The following is a 21853-nucleotide window of genomic DNA, read 5'->3' as shown; positions in this document are numbered from 1 at the left end:
ATCCCTCCCACCAACTGCTGAAAAATGGTCAAAACCACTGCTTTAGATGATCAAAGCTGAATTTCTAAGTGTCCAGTTCCCTACTCAGTTACCACCCATTACATTTCAGTTTCTCGTCAGTTTTGTTTTGTAGTTTCCAAATGTAAGCACACTTTTTTTTAAAACCTGCTGGGCAATTTTATATTCTTTTCCAAAAAAAGAAAAAAAAAGGATATTTGCATGTCCTTGCCTCTCTTTGCCAAGTGAAATAAAAAAAAACAAGCTACTTCATGGCAACATTTTTTTCTCTTAGGTCTTATAAATCCTATTTCAAGAAAAGAAAGCCAGCCTGGTTATGATCTGCGGCAAAGTGTTTGCCAGCATCCCTTTAGAGTCTACTTTAACAAAAGCATCAATGTCGTCCCCTAAGCTAAGGCTTTGCAGTCGCCACATGTTCCTATCCAGAATTCGCATAGTGCTGGTAGGTGACAGTGGGTCCACTTGCCAAAAGCACATATTTACCAAAGACCACCAAGCCAGCAGGAAAGAGAACTTATTTCGATTTTCCCTCAAGTGATCATGGTTGGATATAATTCTCAAACAGTACCAGATTAATTTTTTCTGGTTAATCCAATGTAACTGGCATAGTTAGAAGGAGAAAATATCAACAATGTCTGTCACATTCTGGCTCTGGCCATGCTTCCTGGAGCTGAGTGTGTGGACCAAAACTGAACAGGGCATGATGTCCTGAATAGAACAAAGATGAAGGTGGACAGCCGACCTTCAACATCCTTGAGCCTATGGCCACCAGATTTTTCAGAGTCAATCTCTCTGACAAGAAGTCCTTGTTTCTTATCTGTGTTGCTGCAAAAAGTTATTACAAACTTAGTGGCTTATAACAATACAAATTTACTATTTTATAGTTATGTAAGTCAGAAGTCCAACATGGGTCTCAATGGGTTAAAAATCAAGGTGTTTCAGGGTTATGTTCCTTAGAGGTTCTAGAAGAGAATTCATTCAATTCCCTTTTCTAGCTTTAAGAGACTGCCTGCATTCTTTGGCTTAAGGCCCCCTTCCTCCATCTTCAAAGTCAGCAACATAAAATCTCTCTGATCCTATTTCCATCTTCATATCTCTTTCTCTGTCTTCTGCCTCCATCTTTTACATTTTTTTTTTTTTTTTTTGAGACGGAGTTTTGCTCGTTACCCAGGCTGGAGTGCAATGGCGCGATCTCGGCTCACCGCAACCTCTGCCTCCTGGGTTCAGGCAATTCTCCTGCCTCAGCCTTCTGAGTAGCTGGGATTACAGGCACGCGCCACCATGCCCAGCTAATTTTTTGTATTAGTAGAGACGGGGTTTCACCATGTTGACCAGAATGGTCTCGATCTGTTGACCTCGTGATCCACCCGCCTCGGCCTCCCAAAGTGCTGGGATTACAGGCTTGAGCCACCGCGCCCGGCCCATCTTTTACATTTTTAAGGACCCTTATGATTACCCTGGGCTCACTCAGATAATCCAAGGTAATCTCCTTATTTTATAGTCAGCTGATTAGTAACCTTAATTCCATTTGCAGCCTAATTCCCCTTTACATATAACCTAACATATTCCCAGGTTTCAGAGATGAGGATGTGGACATCTTTGGATATGTAAATTATTATAAATGTTATACCTCCGATTGTTTTCTGAGCTAAACTGTTTCTCTCCACCTGAGCCTGAGCAAGAGCTTGAGACCTTTTATGAAGGGCATTCCCTATCAAAGTTTTTAATGCTCTTTTCTATGTTATAACCATTTTCATACTCGAAGATTTTCATACCCTTTTTATAATCCTCTTTTCTCTTCTACCAACCAATAATGTCATGTTTCTCATAGTTGCAGGGAGTAAGATCTAAGTTCAATTTATCTTTTAGCAATCTACCTTTTTAAAAATAAAAAAAACTTAACATATATATATGTATATATTATGCATGTTTGTGTGTGTGTGTGTAACCCCATCTAAGTTTTTATGTTTTTTTGTTTTTTGTTTGTTTGGTTTGGTTTTAATTTTTTGCCTAGGAAGTCATCAACATCCAGACCTAGAGAAAATCTATTTAAATTCATCTGTTCTAACAAAAATCTTAAATAGCAGCCTTCATTTACTAAGAAATTCTCACCCTAGTCAGGATATTCAATATGACTGTATGCTAAGCTGGAAAGGAAACAAAGCAATGTTAAGATTTCCTGAAAGTTTTTCTATCAAATAAATGGGATGCACATCCTGGAGCCAACCAACCAATAAATCTCAACTGTTCCATGCATGGGGGGTTGGGGGGAGGCACAAAAGACTTAATGAGTGACCCTCTCTACTAGTTTCCATTTGGCCCTGTGGGAGGTTACTAAAATTAATTAAGAGAATGGTATGAAATTATGTTTTAAAATTTCCTATATAAGTGATGGAAGTTAAACATTAATAAATAACTCTTAGAACAAACAAAAAGTTTAGAAAAAAAATCAAATTATGAGTTTCATAGTAACAAGATTTCATGAGTGTTAATACTATAAGAGACCAGCACCTAGAGGTAACTTATGGTCCCAGTGTCACCTCTAGATGCTGGTGACCCTAGAGGTGACACTGGGACCATAAGTCACCTGAAGATGCTCTGAGACCCTTCATGTGGGTTCAGTTTCTAGTACGTTTCCCAGTGCTCTCTCTGCTGACAACTTCCTCTCTTTGGACCTGGAAAAACAGAGGAAAGATACTAGAAACCCTGCCTCTACTGAAAGAAAAGGAAGTACAGGAACATAAGCACTGCATGACAGCATAAATCTAGGAATAGTTGGCAATTACCTAGTGTAATTCCAGCACTAAATAAAAAATTCAATTATTTTTAAGTGAGGTTTAACAAAAAGTAATTTGGAACATATCGTATACATCTCAAAAACACTTACCAGCTTCTCATGCTAAGAAAGCATTTGAAAACTGAATGGATTTGCATAATGGGCTTTTTATAGAAGGTTTACTACTACCAGCTCCCAGGGGGAAAAAAGTTTTCAGTTAAAGTGCACATTCCTTTGGGAGGCTGAGGCGGGCAGATCACAAGATCAAGAGATCGAGACCATCTTGGCCAACATGGTGAAATCCCATCTCTACTAAAAATACAAAAATTAGCCAGGCGTGGTGGCACGCGCCTGTGGTCCCAGCTACTCAGGAGGCTGAGGCAGAAGAATCACTTGAACCTAGGAGGCGGAGGTTGCACTGAGCCGAGATTGTGCCACTGAACTCCAGCCTGGTGACAGAGCAAGACTCCATCTCAAAAAACAAAAAAAAATACAATGCACATTCAGCCTCATGGCCTTGACAGTGATGACATGAGTCTATAGACTTGTCTCTCCCACTAAACATGAGCAGAGCCTGGGCAATGTTCACTGTTGAACCTTTCAAAGCACCTGCTTAGAATAGGCATGAATAATAATAACCATTATTTATTTGTTAGACAAATAGTTCCTAAGTACCTACTGCAGGCACCATTTTGAGGGTAGAGCAATGAACAAGACTAACACGGTCTCTGAGAAGGAAAGACAGGCAAGAAATAAACAAGATAAATAAGATAATTTCAAATAATAATAAATGCCGTGAAGAAAGAAGGTAATAGTAGTCTCTTAAGCACTTAATATTTTTCAACCACTATACTAAGAATTTTACCTACATTATCATGTTTAAACCTTACAATAACTCTATAAATTAAGTGCTATTTTTATTATTTTATAGATGAGGAAAACTAAAGCTAGTAAGATAAATTAACTGCCCAATACTGCAGAGCAAGTAAGGAGTGCAAAGCTGGAATAAAATTCAAATTTTCTGACTCTTGAGCCCATGTTCTTAACCATTATACAATATGCCTTAAACCTGAATCTCATGGCTAAAAAAAAACACAGGAAAAATTGTTTTCCCATAATATATCCTAAAATTCTGAAAAGAAAAAGTCTGTTTGACATCTATGACAAAATCCTTGGAAATAAATAAAATTTTTCAAGCTTTATATCTGATCAACTCCTCTCTACGCTGTGGAAGAACTGGCTGCATTAACAAAGGCAGCTGCATTCTGCTGGTTATTGGCACGTCATGTTTTGCATATGAAAATGTTACTACTCCAGGCGACATAAAGAATGGACTTAAGGTTTCTCTTCCCACGGTGGTACTATACTTACTTAAATCCACCCATGGTTTCTCATTTGCTATCCCTGACCCTTCAGGAAAAGCTGATCGAGGTCAGGGATTTGGCCTGAGCCCATTCAGTACACAGAAACACTCCAAACACAGAGACACAACAATGACCTTTATGGTCCATCATCTAAGTGATCACCTAAGATCCTGGCCAACATCCAGTTTAATGTGGGTACAGCCCTCCAAAATATCCTAAGTCTGTGTTATAGAACCTTTTATCTCCCAATGGTCTATCAAGTTTAATTACATACATGTATTTGCACACTGTTTCATTTAATGTGACTTTCTCACTAAACATTCAGCATGAAGAAGGCAGGTTTGTCCACCATCAGACACACAGCACCTTGTACAGTACACAGTACGCATAAAGAGCTGACAGATATAGCCTGAGTAGACAAATGAATAAGAGCACTGATCCTCAAGTGAACTCACAACTGTGTGAAGGGAAGAGCCCTTGGGAAATGCAGTTTCCAGGGAAAATCACTTTAGGTAGTACTGTAAAGGATAGCTAAGAAGGATTCCCTGCAGGGCACGGTGGCTCACGCCTGTAATCCCAACACTTTGGGAGGCCGAGGTGGGTGGATTACCTGAGGTCAGGAGTTTGAGACCAGCCTGATCAACATGGAGAAACCTCGTCTCTACTAAAAATACAAAAAAATTAGCCTGGTGTGGTAGCACATTCCTGTATTCCCAGCTACTCAGGAGGCTGAGGCAGGAGAATCACTTGAACCCAGGAAGCAGAGGTTGCGGTGAGCTGAGATCATGCTATTGCACTACAGCCTGGGCAACAAGAGTGAAACTCCGTCTCAAAAAAAAAAAAAAAAAAAAAGGATTTCCAAAAAAGAGTTTCTTTAAAGATGATACTAACAAATCAAGGAAAGTGATATTGTACACTTGGAAAGAGATTCCAAGTCAGAAAGGGGAAGGTTTTAATTCTAGCTCTGCTACTTACTGATTGACTGTTTCTGAGCCACAATTTTCTAATTTGTATACATAGGGGTAAAATAAGTGATCTAAATAAGAAAGTCTGTGAAAACACATGGCAAGCAAACATGGGAAGAAGAAATAAGTTAGAAGATCTATTGAATTAGTCTCTTTGCAACATAAGCAAGCAAATTTAAGTTAGATTATCTTAAAACATAGTGCTTATAAATGGTTTCAACCTTTATCCACCCAAATGTCCTCCACTGGGAGAATTTGGGAGAATTCATTTGAAATTAAGGGAGTAATTCAGATGATTACTCAGTGCTTTCCACAGTGTGACCTGAGTGCCATCACTGGCTTGGCAAAGGTTTCTGGAGACCTAGTTAACCTCTACTCTGCTTCTTGTTGGCATTCTTCTTACTTTTCTTTTTTTTTTAGACAAGGTTTCGCTTTGTCTAAAAAAAGGTAGTAGAGAGGGGGTTTTGCCATGTTGGCTAGGCTGGTCTCGAACTCCTAAGATCAAGTGAACTGCCTGCCTCGGCCTCCCAAAGTGCTGGGATTACAGGTGTGAGCCACTGCATTCAGTCCATTCTGCTTAATTCTGATATCAGAGTGCATATCACAGAGAGAAAGTTCAAGAAATAGCCCAAAAGGGAGCTACTGTGACAGCTATCTTTAGAAAACTCTAGATATTTGTGCAAACATTTCATGGTTCTCAGTGAGTGTCACTAGTTAAAGTAGGTTTCTCCCTACATTTGAGGTTGGGCATATTCAGTGGTATCTAACACACTTAGGTTTAAATGGTATGGTGGAGAGAACAGATTTTTTTTTTTTTTTGAGACAGAGTCTCAGTATGTCGCCCAGGCTGGCACAATCTCAGCTCACTGCAACTTCCGTCTCCCAGGTTCAAGCGATTCTTTTGCCTCAGCCTCCCGAGTAGCTAGGACTACAGACACGTGCCACCACACCAGATAATTTTTACATTTTTAGTAGAGACGGGGTTTCACTATGTTGCCCACACTAGTCTCGAGCTCCTGAACTCAGGTGATCCACCTGTCTCAGCCTCCCAAAGTGCTGGGATTGCAAGTGTAAGCCACTGCGCCCAGCTAAATTTTTAACTAAGTCAGTATATGTTTGAAGTTAGATCAAAGAAAATTTCAAAGCCCCAACACAAACTGCTAGCCCACACAATTCAAGAACTTTCTCTTGGGTTAAAAGGAAGCCAATGTGGTCTATAGTGAACTCTGAGCCACACTGAGAAGCACAGAAAACAGGGGTCCTTGGGAAAATGATCACCCCAAATAAGGGGTAACGCAAACACATGGAATTAGCTATACATGAATTCAAACCACTATCTATTGGCCAATCACAAAAGGCTCTTATTATAGCAGAATAAAAAACTGTCAAAAGATAAAAAAGAAATCCCAGAAAACAAACAGTTCCATATTAAGAAAAGCCACATTACTGGAAGTCTTAAGGGAAATCAAAGCTTGACATCAAATAAGCTTCTCTGGTGGGAACTAAATACTGCAGCATCTGCCTTCAATCCATTCTTGACTGATTATTATATGATTAGCACATGCTGTAATAGCTGCTCAGTGTGTTAATTTCACGACAGATAAGCAAGCTACTATTAAGAAACCAAAAGAAATTATTTTTTAAATTATGTCAGAGACCCATAAACAAGTCTACCACAATCTACTGACAAAATAATATTTCAAATGCTCATCTTCAGAATAGGCAAGTTTATACAACATAATTGCTTCCTCTTAATTATAGACATTAAAAGTCTCAACAACCAATTTAAAAACCAAGTGTTTCACAGAATGCTCATTTTGGTTAAATTTAATCAAGACTGAAACCTGGTCCAAGATCTAAGTGAGTAGGAAATGAAGGAAGAAATAGTCATGTTGACATTTGTACATATTTGAATAAATCCAAATTTCTGCAGAGTAATCAAAATAAATGAGATTTATTTCTCTGAAATCCTCTTTCATCTGTAGAACATGTTAGAAGTTCATCTAATACCATCTTAAGCAGTTATCTACTTGTTTCAGAAGTGCAAGCCTTAATATTTTATCTTTTGCAGTAAAATATTAAGTAGTGAGGGGTGGATCCAAGTCTTATGGATATGTAATTTGAAGCCACATGTAATCTGAGGGGTCCTCGCAAAGAAAAATAATACAAAATTAAGAATATAAAATTATGTAGAGGGCATTCCAAGTGAAGGCCCCTGGAGGTTTAGTACCAGTGGCCTCATAGTAAAATCCACCTCTAAACTATCTCAAGGCATGAACCAAGTCTCATATTTCTGAGTTCCATCCGCATGGTGTCTTGCAGAAGCTGGGTATTGTGTAGACACGGAGTACTTGTCAATTCCATTCATTTCAGAAGCAAGCAAAAGATCTGAGTTTGAGATTTAATTCAAGGCCAAGCCTTGGCCCGTTCAAATGGTACAAAATAAATCCTAACTCTCCATTCAGTTACACCTTACATTACAGCTTGAATTAAATGCAGTTTGATTCATGTTCAATGTAGTTAGTCATCCAGTTAGTGTTTTAAAAATATCTATCCTCTATAATAGAACAAAGTAAAGATTTAAAAAAATATCAAAAGCTGGATGTACACGAGTCATAGACTAAACATTCTAGTTCCTGTGTGTATGTCCTCTATTTAGGAGGAACAGCTGGAATTTACGTGCACTCCTTTATAGACTGTGGCACCTGTGGCCTATTATCAATAGTCAGCCCATAAGTAGAAGAGTTTACCAATTCCAAAGTAAACGTGTAGGAGTTTTTTAATGGTTTGAACTACCTATTCATACTGCCTGCCAGTAGCAACTGCATTTTTTTAATAAACATGAAATACCAAAAAGATAAAATTAATATAATTTTTCAATTTCTACTTACAGGTATGATCTATTACATAAGCAAACAAATTATAAAAGAAATGCCTCACCAATCCAAGTTTATATTCCAGGCTTATTTTGTCAAGCACTGCTATGCAAAAAACTACAGAACTTCCTATTTGTGCTGCAGCTCAAGATATCATAACTAGATCAATGCATGACAAAGAACAGACATTTTGTGAGTGTTCTCGAAGGTTAACATATGAATAACCATTGATCCAAATAATCTTACTCCATATGCATCTACGAGAAAACTACTTTGAGGGAAAGCCCACTATAGTCAATAACCTTATATTGGAAGAGAACTTTATTATTAAAGGTATTTCTTAAGACTAATAGATATGACTACACAAAAATGTTAATGTTTTCATGAAAAATATTAATAGGCCAGGCAAGGTGGCTCATACCTGTAATCCCAGCACTTTGGGAGGCTGAGTTGGGCAGATCACAAGGTCAAGAGATCGAGATCATCCTGGCCAACATGGTGAAACCCTGTCTCTACTAAAAATACAAAAATTAGCTGGGCGTGGTGGTGCACTCCTGTAGTCCCAGCTACTTGGGAGACTGAGGCAGGAGAATCATCTGAACCCAGGAGGCAGAGGTTGCAGTGAGCCGATATCATGCCACTGCACTCCAGCCTGGTGACGGAGCGAGACTCCATCTCAAATAATAATAATAATAATAAATGACTTTTAAAACTAATGGACAAATTAGGAAAAATATTTCTAACAAATGATAGGCAACAAACTAATTTCTTTAATATGCAGAGTTATAATCAGAGGATCAATAATCAGATAAAAAGAGTCCAAAAGAAAAAAACAGACAAAAGGATATGAAAAGACAGTTCACAGAAAAAAAAAACAAAACACAAACAGCCCGTAAGAATTTTAAAAGATGCTAAACCTCACTCATAAATGTAAGAAGCATAAATTCAAAGACAACAAGCTATCATTTGTCAGTGGTCAGATCATGGCAAAGATAGTTTCAAAGGCAGAGAGAAAATATCCACGGTTGGCATGTGTGAGGGGAAAGTGAAGAAACAGGCACTCCCATTTTCTGTGGACAGGAATGTCATTAGCGCAATCTGGCAGTATCTTGCAAATCTAAACACTGATATACCTTGACCCATTAGTGACTCTTCTACGAAATCATCCTATAGAATTCTTGAACTATTCAGAAGATACGTATTCAAAAATGCTCCTTGCAGTACCGTTTACAAAATTTTAAAAACAAATTTAAAAACTGGAGAGAATTTAAAGGTCTATCCATATGATAATCTATTCAATAAATATTATAAAGCTATTGAAAAGATTGTGGTAGATTCATCTACAGATGCTGATTTTGAAACAAGAAGAATTACATTTTTTGAGCTTTCAATATGTCAGCCACTGTTCTAAGCCTTTTATATATACTAATTAACTTAACGAGTAAAAAATCTCCAAGATACACAGATAAGTAAAAATTGAAAATTGGCCAGGCGTGGTGGCCTGCACCTGTCATCCTAGCAACTCAGGAGGCTGAAGCTGATCTCTTGAGCCCCAGAGTTCAAGGATGCAGTGATTGTGCCACTGCACTCCAGCCTGGACAACAGAACAAGACTCTGTCTCTAAAAAAAAAAAACATTTTAAAATGGAAACTGCAGAACAGACTGTGTACTATGATTCTATCTGTATCATAGATAAGTATATATGTCATATGATAAATATATAAACACATATATGATATACAGTACATAAATGTTCATATGTATACATACATACTTTTCTATACACTCGAAAGTGTGGGAAAAATACGAAAGGAATGGTCTACAGTGATTTCCTAGGAGGAATGGGATTGGAGCTTCGGGAAAAAAATCTTTTACTTTTTTTTTTATAATTATCTGGACTGATGAAACTTTTCACCATATACATGGATTACCTTTATTTTTGAAATGTTAATATGTTTCTTGCCTAGTTTATGGTCGATTTAATTTTCTTTTTACTATTAATATTTTAAAATCTAATGAATGTTATTTGGGGGAAAAGTAGCAATATGAATAAACTTTAATATTTTGTATACTCTTCCATGGTGTAAGAATTTTTAGCATGAGCACAGATTACTTTTAAAATAAAAACATTTAGTTAACCAACATCAATGCTCAACAAGCCCAACAAAAAGCCGTATCTCATTTCCTTCCTTATGCAGGAAACCTCAGAATATAAGGGTTTAGATGAGGATTCTCCTGATTCTAAAACAATCGTTTGGCTGATAGTTTTCTTCCTCCCAATATCAAGTCGATTAATGATATTTTCTAAAAGATGAAGTTTAATTCTTCATAAACTTTAATAAAACAGAAACAAGGCAGAAAATCTAAAGATTAATAGTGTGTAAATTTCAATGTATAATGCTCTGCTATATGTAATATGTAGCTTAACAATACAGATCAAGGATGATATTTATGTGCAGATCTGTAAAGCAGCCAATACATGGTGACTGTTAATAGTTATCATCATCTCCACCATTCATAAGCTGCTTCCTGTGGGTCTAAGAATGAGCTCCACACTCGACACATATTAGCACATTTCCTCCCCACAAGATCCCAATAAAATTCTTGGTCAATTGATTATTTATTGAGTAATATAAAATTATAAAAATATGGAGAAATTTAGGGTGGCAAAGAGTAAATGAAATCTATAAAGCAACTGAATCTAGATTTATGGTATCTGCTCTCACCTCTTTTATAGATCTTTTAGGAGACTCTTTCCCCAGCAACAGACCATAAGTGGCTCCTGAATGATCTTCTTGCCATTTGTGCCAAAGGTCATCCCTTCCCGTTAATCTTTCCTCACACATCTCTCTCCGCATACCAAGTGCAGGTAATTCAGAACCTCGTGCTCCACTCCATAAACAGCCTACATTTCTATCAACTCACAAAATCCTTTATGTTCTTACCTGTCCAGCAGCAGTTCCAGCACTTCTTTAGTGGAGGCAAAGCCTCTGTATGTTGACAGAAAGATGCTGATATAGGTAAAGTCATTGTCCCCGAAAGCTGTCAGCAGGTTCTCCACAAGCTTCTCCAAGGTACCAGCTTTTATGGTCCTGATCTTACAGGTCTCATATTGACTGACTGTGTGTCCTGGAGGCAGCTGGTCCCCTTCAACCTGTGTAATAAATTAATGATTACCATAAGGAGAAACAGCTCCCTAAAGTACAAATGGAAGCATTAAAATAGTTGAAGGCCACTTTTACCCTGTTGGTGGGAGTGTAAATTAGTTCAACCACTGTGGAAGGCAGTGCGGCGATTCCTTAAGGATCTAGAAATAGAAATACCATTTGACCCAGCAATCCCATTATGGGGTATATACCCAAAGGATTATAGATTGTTTTATTATAAAGACACATGCAAACGTATGTTCATTGCGGCACTGTTTACAATAGCAAAAATGTGGAACCAATCCAAATGTCCATCAAAGATAGACTGAATAAAGAAAATGTGGCACATATACACCATGGAACACTATGCAGCCATAAAAAAGGATGAATTCATGTCCTTTGCAGGGACATGGATGAATCTGGAAACTATCATTATCAGCAAACTGACACAATAACAGAAAACCAAACACCGCATGTTCTCACTCATAAGTGGGTGTTGAACAATGAGAACACATGGACACAGGGAGGGGAACATCACACACTGAGGTCTGTTGTGGGGTTGAGGGGCTAGGGGAGGGATAGCAGGGGGTGGGGAGATTGGGGAGGGATAACATTAGGAGAAATACCTAATGTGGGTGATGGGGGGATGGAGGCAGCAATGGCATGTGTATACCTATGTAACAATCCTCCAAGATCTGTACATATACCCCAGAACTTAAAGTAAAAAATAAAAAATAAAAATGCTAGTCATAAAAAAAAAACAGTTGAAGGCCATAGCCCGTTAAGTTTCTCCTCATTCTTACTTATTTATCCCCTTTGTTACCCAAGCTGGAGAGCAGTGGTGTGATCACAGCTCACTGCAGCCTGGAACTCCTGGGCTTAAGTATTCCTCCTGCCTCAGTCTCCCAAGTAGCTGGGACTACAGGCTTGGGCAACCATGGTCTGCTAGTTTTCGTATTTTTGGTTTTTGTAGAGATGGGGTCTCGTTATGTTATCCAGACTGGTCTCAAACTCCTGGCTTCAAGCAACCCTCTCACCTTGGCCTCCCAAAGTGCTGGGATTATAGGTGTGAGCCACTTCATGCAGCCTACCCTCACTCTTATTTAATTTCTCTACACATCATATAAGGTAGTGCTCTCTCCTGTGAGTTTAGTCTGGTAGGGTGGTGGTGGGGGAGTTATGCATGTTTCCTTCCTTTCTAGAAGTAGAGGTATTACTTCATAACAGTTACATTTGCTTCTACTTACTCCCCTATCAAGAACTAGGTTGCTGGCATAATTTTACCAAGGATGTTTTCAATGATCTCAGGAATCAGGTTTAGCAAGCAAGCATTCCCTTTGTTTTGTTCCACGGGAAGTTTTCAAACTCATTGTTTTTTTTGAGAGTGTCTCGCTCTGTTGTCCAGACTGAAGTGTAATGGCGTGTCAGCTCACTGCAACCTCCGCCTACCAGGATCAAGCAATTCTCCTGCCTCAGCCTCCCGAGTAGCTGGGATTAGACACCTGCCACTAAGCCCGACTAATTTTTCCATTTTTACTACAGACAGCGTTTCACCGTGTTGGCTGAGCTGGTCTCAAACTCCTGACCTCAGATGATCCACCCGCCTTGGCCTCCCAACGTGCTGGGATTACAGGCATGAGCCACCGTGCCCACCCAAACTCATTCTTAAAGACGGCTCCAATGTGGTGTGCGACAGCTGATTCATACTGGTTTTGGAGAGAAGATTGTTAAATTTTGAGAATTTGTGTAAGCCAGTTGACATCATGTTGATAGCTTGAAAAATTGGCCATGGTTGAAGTATATTCTCGGTGGAAATTTAGGGAGATGGAACCATGATCTGACTTTCTTAAGTCCACGGAGGGCAATGTGCATTTTGATGCAATGTTATCAGCAATCAACAGAGCTGACTGAGAAAATGGTTGTACCAAGCAGTACTGGGTTAAGCTCTGGGGAGTGATGTAAAGGGTGAGTGGGTGTATGACCGACCCTGCCTTCCGGAAACTTGCAAAGTCTAAAAGAAGACATTTACTCATGAGAAGCAGCTAGCACATGAAAATGAAACTGTAAATGAATATTGGTAGATATAAGTATACCTTGGTAGATATAAACCATAATACATAAAAATTCATTGGTAATAAAATCTTTACAGCTTAAAATTTGAGTATGAGGGAAGATAATTAAAATGAAGAAAAATATTGGTGTGCCTTACATTCTGCAGTAAATCTGTGCCTAAAAAGTTATACAGAGATGCAATTTTGAAAGTTTAACTCATCCTTCATAGGTACTAAGGAAACTGCTCTACTGAGAGGAGGTCTATTTCTAAAGCAAAAATTATCCTAAGTGATGCAAACAATCACCAGATGGTTTATCTGAATCGTAAGTTGAATTGTTTTATATCAGATTTTCCTAAATTTCAATAACCATAAGTGAAAATTAAAGAAGAGGGGCCAATAAAAGAGAACTGATCTCTAATGATGACATTGTGCTTACTAAGTAGCATGTTTGCTTTTCCTTCACCTGCCCTGTCAGAAATCAAACTACTGGAAGGAAATTAACAGATGGGATTGCTTTCAGAAAGACCAAAGTGGTGGCAACTGTTTTCAGAAGGGGGTTAGAATAGCTTAATGTCATCATGTCAAACTGCTAACAGGAATTAAAATTAAGACCCCAGCTTATGTGGTAGATGGCTTTATCTCTTTATTTAATTTTTGAAAGTTTTCTAGGGAGAGGGATCTGGTTCAGGCAAAATATCAAACGTTTCTTTAGGCCTCTTAAGACCCTTGACTCAGATCAGGTTCTAATAAATCTTCTTTATCACTCTATACATAGTTTTAGAACAAACCTTGTAGTACCCATCTGTTCCCCAGAAGCTCCATCTTTACCAGAAACAATAAGTGAAAAAGATATATGGTATTGAATTCCATATGTTATTAACTATTTGGTTCACTGTTGCTTTTAGTGTGTGCTGTAAAACACTAGTTCCAAAAAAGGTCCTGTGGTCAAGTTTGGGAACTACAGAGTTCAATAAAGTCAACGATATCTCTTTACTGTAGCATTTCTTATATTCTTTAATATGCTAACATGTGTTATCAAACTCCAGGAGAGGGATATGTTATAGACATTTCCAAATGGATTTCTCTTTAGTCTCAGCCCTATCTTGCAGAACTTCAGAATGCACATACTTTGAAAAATTTTGGCTTATTAAATTACTGTAATGCATCTAAAAATTAACTCATTTACCACTTTTCATTTAAAAAAAGAAAAATCAAAACATTATAAAATGTAATGTTAATTTCTATTTTCAAACGTGCATTCTTTTGATCTCTTTCTTAATAAGAAAATGTAAGGATATTTTGTGTTTTGTTCTTTGTCACTTTAAAATACTGGGCCAAAATAATTGTCAACCTGCATGACATTTAAAAGTAGCAGTTAGAGGCCAGGCGAGGTGGCTCACGCCTGTAATCCCAGCACTTTGGGAGGCTGAGGCAGGCAGATCACAAGGTCAAGAGATCGAGACCATCCTGGCCAACACGGTGAAACTCTATCTCTAATAAAAATGCAAAAATATTAGCCAGGCGTGGTGGCACGCACCTGTGGTCCCAGCTACTCGGGAGGCTGAGGCGGAAGAATCACTTGAACCCAGGAAGATGGAGGTTGCAGTGAGCCGAGATTGTGCCACTACACTCCAGCCTGGTGACAGGGCAAGACTCCATCTCGGAAAAAAAAAAAGTAGCAGTTAGAAAATATACTTCAGGATGGGAGCAGTGGCTCACACCTGTAATCCCAGCACTTTGGGAGGCCATGGTGGGCGGATCACCTGAGGTCAGGAGTTTCAAACTAGTCTGGCCAACATGGTGAAACCCCATCTCTACTAAAAATACAAAATGAGTCAGGCATAGTGGTGTGCACCTGTAGTCCCATCTACTCAGGAGGCAGAGGCAGGAGAACACTTAAACCCGGGAGGTGGAGGTTGCAGTGAGCTGAGATTGCACCACAGCACTCCAGCCTGGGCAACAGAGCAAGACTCTGTTTCAAAAACAAAAAAACACAAACAAACAAACAAAGAAAAACAATAAAATATATTTCAATGTCAAATGTTAACAACAACAAAAGGAATGGCTTCTCAGTGGTTATGGATAGTCAAACTCTGATTTAAATTAAGCTTCCTCACCTTGTGATAATATCAGTGTTCCCTTACCAAACAATTTTGAAATTTGATGATTCTTATTTTATTTACAATGGAAACTCTACTTACTTATTACATTTTTCTTATCAAAAGTCATGATTCTTTAAAAGAACTAATTTTTCACTGAGTATTGATGTGTCCCAAAATTCAAACACAGAGAAAAATGCTTGTCAAAGAACCTGATGAAGTGGGTCCAATTTCCTGCCAGAAAGCAGATTTGGCAGAAAGCCAGGGTTCTCCATTGGGAATGGCATTATGTTTCTTATTAATCCAGTCCCTTCCTTTCAGTGCTTTTTCACTCTGAAAAATTTTTCAATATGCATACATGATTCCTGTAAGTCCCTTTAACAGTATTTGTTCCTCAGTGTCTGCATCTGTGCATTAGGAAGAACCGCATGTGACCTAACAAAAGACTAATAAAATATTTTGAAATTTTAAATTTAAAAAATAATTTTCAAAGTGAACATCACTCTTGTGCCTAGAGTCATTCTCACTAAAAACAACAATGCATGTTAAGTTATCAGAGCATTTGCTTAATGTCATTTTCTGTAGATTTGCTAAATATCCTAATATCTGCTTATGATGGCAGGGGAAAGGCCTGATGACTTCTAATTTGCCAACGTTTGAATAGAGTACATTTTTTATGAAACAAAAAGTTAAAGTTATCTGCTTACCACTGGAATTATTTTGAAATGAAACTGTACAGCAGGGAAACACAAAAAAATACTCTGCCGTATGGCTCAACTAGAGAAGCTAAAATGTTAAAAGTTTCATTTCTGCAGGAAAAGATTCAATAGATCTATAAGTGCTTTAAGAGAGTATGACCAGTTTTTGCTTATATTATCTTAGCAACTTTGAATTAAAGTTTAAGATGAAAAGGGTGGAACCCTTGTCAGACAAGTGCTTAATGACCCAGACTTAGAAAGCAAGACACAGACGCCTGAGCCTGCCCTGTAGGTTAGCACGCTAACAGGAAACAGCTCAATCTGGATTTAATCATCGACCGTCACTTTTACTGACAAGATCATGGTACGGAGACCACAAAAATGTTTCATGTTTGTTTTTTTGGTTGATCTTTGTGCCATTAGAATCCAGCTTTTTCTAAGAGAACATGTCTGAGTCCTATGGGGTAAATATCGAATGTGCCCAAGTGTCCTACCAGGTAATTTCCATGATTATCGATTTTGGCATGAGACGGAGAGGAAAAGGGGCATGCGAGAGATGAAATATGCCATATTTCAATTCTGTTTCCAGACATAGAGACATAAACTCTTTCTACCTTCTAACACATAAACTGTTAAGCAGTTGGGTGTTTCTAATTAAAAAAAAAATCCCTTCAATCAAAATAATATTTCAGTCATCTGACAGTTTAACAGGGAACATGTTAAGTAAACAACCTCATTAGAATGGAGACTGTATGGAGTCCTCCATGCCATGATCTCTCTTCAGTGTATCAGTTCTCAGGCGTCTTGGCCTGAGCAGCAAAGCAAATAGTGAGTACTATTCTAGCTGTTAACTCCCTCTGAAAATCTAAAACCCATACGGAATCCTTACATTCATCCCTAAACACCCAAAAGTAAGTTTCATGCTCCCTTTTCAAATGCCCTATAACCACTATCCAGCAACAACAAACTACCACGATACAGGCTGAGAATCTTTTATCTCAGATTCTTGGGACCAAAAGCGACTTGGATTTCAGATTTTTTCGGATTTTGAAATATTCCCATTATACTTACCATTCAAGCATCTCCATTCTGAAAATCCCAAATCTAAAATGCTCCAATGAGCATGGATGTTGGAGCACTTTGAACTGAGATTTTAAGATTAAGGGCACTCAACCTACATAGGAAAACCCACAAGCTGACTCATAAAGAAGCTCTGCTCATCTCTCCATATTACTCAAATGCATAAATTTCCTTGCCATGCAAAGAAATATATCATTCTCTCAGCAGAAATCATGTGTGTAATGACACACAACAGAGCATGACAAGGCCAGTACATTTGAGGACTGCAGTGACTATTTACACACAAGACATCCAGAGATGTTAAGGTAAAGTCTACAAAATATTTTAGGGCCCATGATGTCAAGCTCAACATGAGCTTCTGCTTTGTGTGAACTTCTATTAGGTTGGTGCAAAGGTGATTATGGTTTTGGCCATTAAAAGTGATGGCAAAAATCACAATCACCTTTGCACCAACCTAATATTTCTGGTGTGAACTCACTTTTTTGCTAGGTTAGGGCTGACATATAAATTACAGGATGCCCAGTGAAATTTTAATTTCAGAAAAACAATGAATAATTACATAAAATGTGGTATAACTACATCCCATTCCATGTTTGGGATCTATGCATACTAAAAAACAACGATTCATTATTTATCTGAATTTGAAATGTAACTGTGTTCCTGTATTTTTATCTGGTAAGCCTCGCAACCTTATGCTACTAGCATATACACAATGGCTGTCTTTTCCATTTATTCATCTACTTATTCAGCCACACATTAACTAAACGGTACTATGTGCCAGGCACTGTGCAAGGTACTAGATATATAAAGGTAAATAGCATGTGGTTCTGGCAACCAAGTTGTCCAGTCTGGTAAAGGAAACAGACACAAAGAAACCATTACAATAAGATGTGACTAAAATGGTGGAAACAGAGGAAAGATATGGAAGAAGCAAAAGAGGGACCCAGTGTAAAAGAGATGTCAGAAAAGGCTTCCTGAGTAGGTTCTGTCTGCACTGGGTTGTTTTGTTTTGTTTTGTTTTTTAGAGATGCAGTCCAGCTCTATTGCCCAGGCCGGAGTATAGTGGTACAATCAGGGCTCAATGCAGCCTCAACCCCTCAGGCTCAAGCAGTCCTTCCATCTCAGCCTCCCAAGTCACTGGGACTACAGCTAATTTTTTTTTTTTTTTTTTTTTTGTAGAGACAAGGTCTTGCTATGTTGCCAAGCTGGTCTCAAACTCCTGGACTCAAGTGATTCTTTCACCTCAGCCTCTCAAAGTGCTAGCATTACAGGCATGAGCCACCATAGCTGGCCTGCACTGGGTTTCACATAATGAGTAAGAGTTAACAATGCTGGGGAGGGCACACCAGGCAGAGAAACAAGCATTAACAAAGTCATGAAAATGACATCCCAAAGTATGGAATTTTGACATGCTGAGGACTTTGAACTAAAGGAATTGGAAGGCCTCAGAAGCAAATTCTCTCTCCGACCTCTTCCTGCTCTCCTGTCTCCTGCCCTTCTTTCTCCCCTGAAGTGAACCATAGAAACCAGAATTCCTCCTTCCCCAAGATGAGTCATAGAAACTAGAACCCCCTTTTACCCTAAAGCAAGGTTTAAAGCCTGGAAATACTGCTCTAACCTTCCCTCACCTTTCTGTTTAGAAGCCGGCCACAAAGAAATTCTCTGAACTACCTTGTCTGACAGTAGATCATAAGACCCTACTTCCAGAGGGGTCCTGGCCCACATCCAGGGGGAAAGAATGCTACACAGAGTGGCCAGGAAGAATCTGAACAGACAGGCCTTGCTGGGTTCCCCCTTCATCTATTACCATAAGATCATACTTGTTTCATCCAATCACATTTCCACATTGTCCATTCTTCATTGACTCTAAGCATAAAAACGGAAAGTTTCCCCTGGGTCTGAGCCTTTATTTCTGAAGATTCCCATGTCATATAAAACCTTGATTAAAGAAATCTGTTATGCTTTTCTCTCGTTAACCTGTCTTTTGTTACAGGAGAGTTACGGATGACCCTTATGATGGGTGAGGAAAGGCATCATACCTTTCCACCGCTACAGGGGAAAAATATGTGGTTGTATAAGCAATATGACAGAGGGAAGGAATGCTTTGGCTGGAGAGCCAGCAGGAGACTACCTGATTATGGAGGACTTAGGTTGCATGGTTCCATTGGACTCCATGTCCTGTAGGAAATGAGAGACCAATGATGAGGTTTTAAGCATGCTCAGGGAAATCAATGTGGAGGACAGATTTGATGAGGACAGTTTTAAAGTTGGAAAAACCACTAAGAAAGTTGTGGATACTCCAGATAAGCAACTGCAAGGGCTTTAACTAATACAATGATAATAAGAATGGAGAAGGTGGTAGATGGGAGTGACACATTTACATTAACATCAGATAATAAAAAAGATCGTCACAACTTCTGATCAACTGGATGTAAAGGATAAAATGAAGAAAAATAACGTGGTTCTGGCAACTAGTTGTTGGGATCATTACCTGATTTCTAGTGTGGATGGCTGGAAAGATAATGGTGTCACCTATATGAAAGAAAATTGAGGGGAGGAAGTCAGATTTTGGTGGGGTAGGTACTGAATTTCATTTTAGAATGCAGAACTTGAGGTACTCTGGGGGACATGTCAATGGTAAGTCCAATAGGCGATTAGAATCTAAAAGTTGGGAGAAGGGTCTAAGATGGAAACATGTAGAAATCGCATCAATTAAAACAGGAAGAGTAGGCTAAGGATAGTATCTGGATGAATACAAAAATTAAGAGGGTTCCAAGAGTAAAGATGGGCAGTACTAGAAAAGGCACTTGCACATGTGGCAAATTCATGTGTCATCTGATCTATGACAGCATTTCTGGGCAGAGAAACCAGAAGAAATCTTCGCCGCCAGATTCACATATATGCTGACATATGTACCTTTCCTCTTACTATGCAAACACATCAAGGCCTAGCCAGCGGTATTCCAGAGCCAGCTTGAACCCCTCGCACGAGCCAAATGTGCACACTCCTCACCTCCACGTTCAATGGTATCATGTTGGTAGTGTGAGTTCAGTCATAATGACACTATTATGCCATGAAAATTAGCGACGCTACAAATAAGGGCTTTTATTTTGAAGGGCCAGTTTATCAGCATTCCTCTGCCCAGAAGTCCCTCTCAGATTGTGTCAATGTCAAGAGATACCTTCACACTGACTAAAAAGTTTTCTTCCTGTATAAGTTCCAGTTAAGATATTTGTGTTGTCACTATGATCTTTATCTTACAGAAGATGGAAATTATGCCTCTGAACTATGAAGAAAGTAGAAATGTAGAGGCAGGAGAGGCAGAAAAGCATGTGCATGACAAACGAATGTGCTCTAAAAAACTGCAAGAGCCCCAAGAATTGACCTTGCTTGAAGCTACTTGTTAGAATGAAGCCACATGGTCAGGCTTCTATGATGAATAGAAGCATCTCAGGAAGATGCTAACGGAGCTGTAATAACAAACAATAGCCAGTGTTTTATCACACAGAAATCCCATCCCCCTTTGCCATCCTGTCTCAGCAGGTTTCCTAGATCACCCCCACAGAGTCCAGGAACCCTCCTGAAGGAAACAGGAAGCTCTGTTTCTCATCTCCTGAAAAATAGTAGTATTCCTGGAGTCTTGGTTCAACATTAATCCATAACAGATTCTATCTTCTCTAACACAAATCTCTATTTCTGACATTCTGGTCACCCTTTAAGGATTCCAAAGTTTCCCAGAAAGCAAATTTAAATATTAAATGGATTTTAAGAAGATTGCTGACCACATTTTTCAGATAAAATAATTTCACTTTTATCTGACACTTTTCTGCTTGAAACTCAGAAAGCTAATAACTAAGGCAAGGATCCCCAACCCCTGCACCAGGGGCCAGTAGCACTCTGTGGCCTGTTAGGAACTGGGTCACACAGCAGGATGTGAGTGGCAGAGGAGCCAGCATTACCGCCTGAGCTCCACCTCCTGTCAGATCAGCAGGACACTAGATTCTCACAGGAGTACCAAGCCTATCGTGAACTGCACATGCAAGGGACCGAGGTTGTACACTCCTTAGGGGAATCTAACTAATGCCTGATGATCTGAGGTGAAACAGTTTCATCCTGAAATGAATGCCCCTCAACCCCTGTTCATGGAAAAGCTGTTTTCCACAAAACTGGTCCCTGGTGCCAAGAAGATTGAGGACTGCTGAACTAAGGTGCTATGAATTAACAGGCTCCATTTCCACTTGGGGCCAATTTACTATCGGACCTAGGGCAAAAACTTAAGTTTCAATGACTTGGTTATCTACTTTATAAAAGGAATAAATCATATGCAATTTTGAGAAGTTCAAGGATTTAGAGTTGCATGGAGGGAGAAGAGTTTGAACTAAAATAGTCACTGTTGCGTTTGCCAAATAAGATCATGAATTGTCACATACAAATCAGTATCTGGAGTGAACTTCCAAAATTCATAACTCCCTCCTTTTTCTCTCATTCAGAGCCTCAAATGTCCAAGGTCTTCATAACCTGAGGTCACAGGTTAACAGGTGCCCTGGCTTGCTGGAGTTCATTCTGTTTTTGTGCAGCCCAGCCAATCCCTGTCTGTAAAAGTCAGCAGGGGGTAGTGAGCTTCTGTGTGACCCAATATTCTCTGTGAATGAAGCCTGCTATGAATGGAAAGGCTTCCGCACAGCCCAGAAGCTTTCCCAGCATGCCATAAATCCCACGGACAGCTCCATGGGGCTTTATCTCCTTGTGAGATTTATAAGTGCTCCTTCACCAATCC

The 21853-nt window shown here is 39.0% G+C and overlaps 1 protein-coding gene across 5 annotated transcripts in view; it reads right to left on the bottom strand.

Moving 5' to 3' along the window:
* RGL1 (ral guanine nucleotide dissociation stimulator like 1) overlaps positions 1 to 21853 on the bottom strand; it is a 286254-nt gene that overhangs the window by 65435 nt on the left and 198966 nt on the right. For all 5 annotated transcript variants that reach the window (XM_064370417.1, XM_012444382.2, XM_012444385.2 and 2 more), the window contains one exon: positions 10945 to 11153. In XM_064370417.1, coding sequence (XP_064226487.1) covers positions 10945 to 11153 — 209 coding nt within the window. The remainder of the gene's footprint in view (positions 1 to 10944; positions 11154 to 21853) is intronic.

The sequence above is a fragment of the Aotus nancymaae genome, unplaced genomic scaffold (genome assembly GCF_030222135.1).
Source record: "Aotus nancymaae isolate 86718 unplaced genomic scaffold, 86718_ANA_hifiasm-v0.15.2.pri h1tg000108l, whole genome shotgun sequence".
NCBI classification, from domain to species: domain Eukaryota; kingdom Metazoa; phylum Chordata; class Mammalia; order Primates; family Aotidae; genus Aotus; species Aotus nancymaae.
The sequence above is the reverse complement of the archived record's forward strand: the minus strand, read 5'-3'. Positions and strand labels throughout refer to the sequence as shown.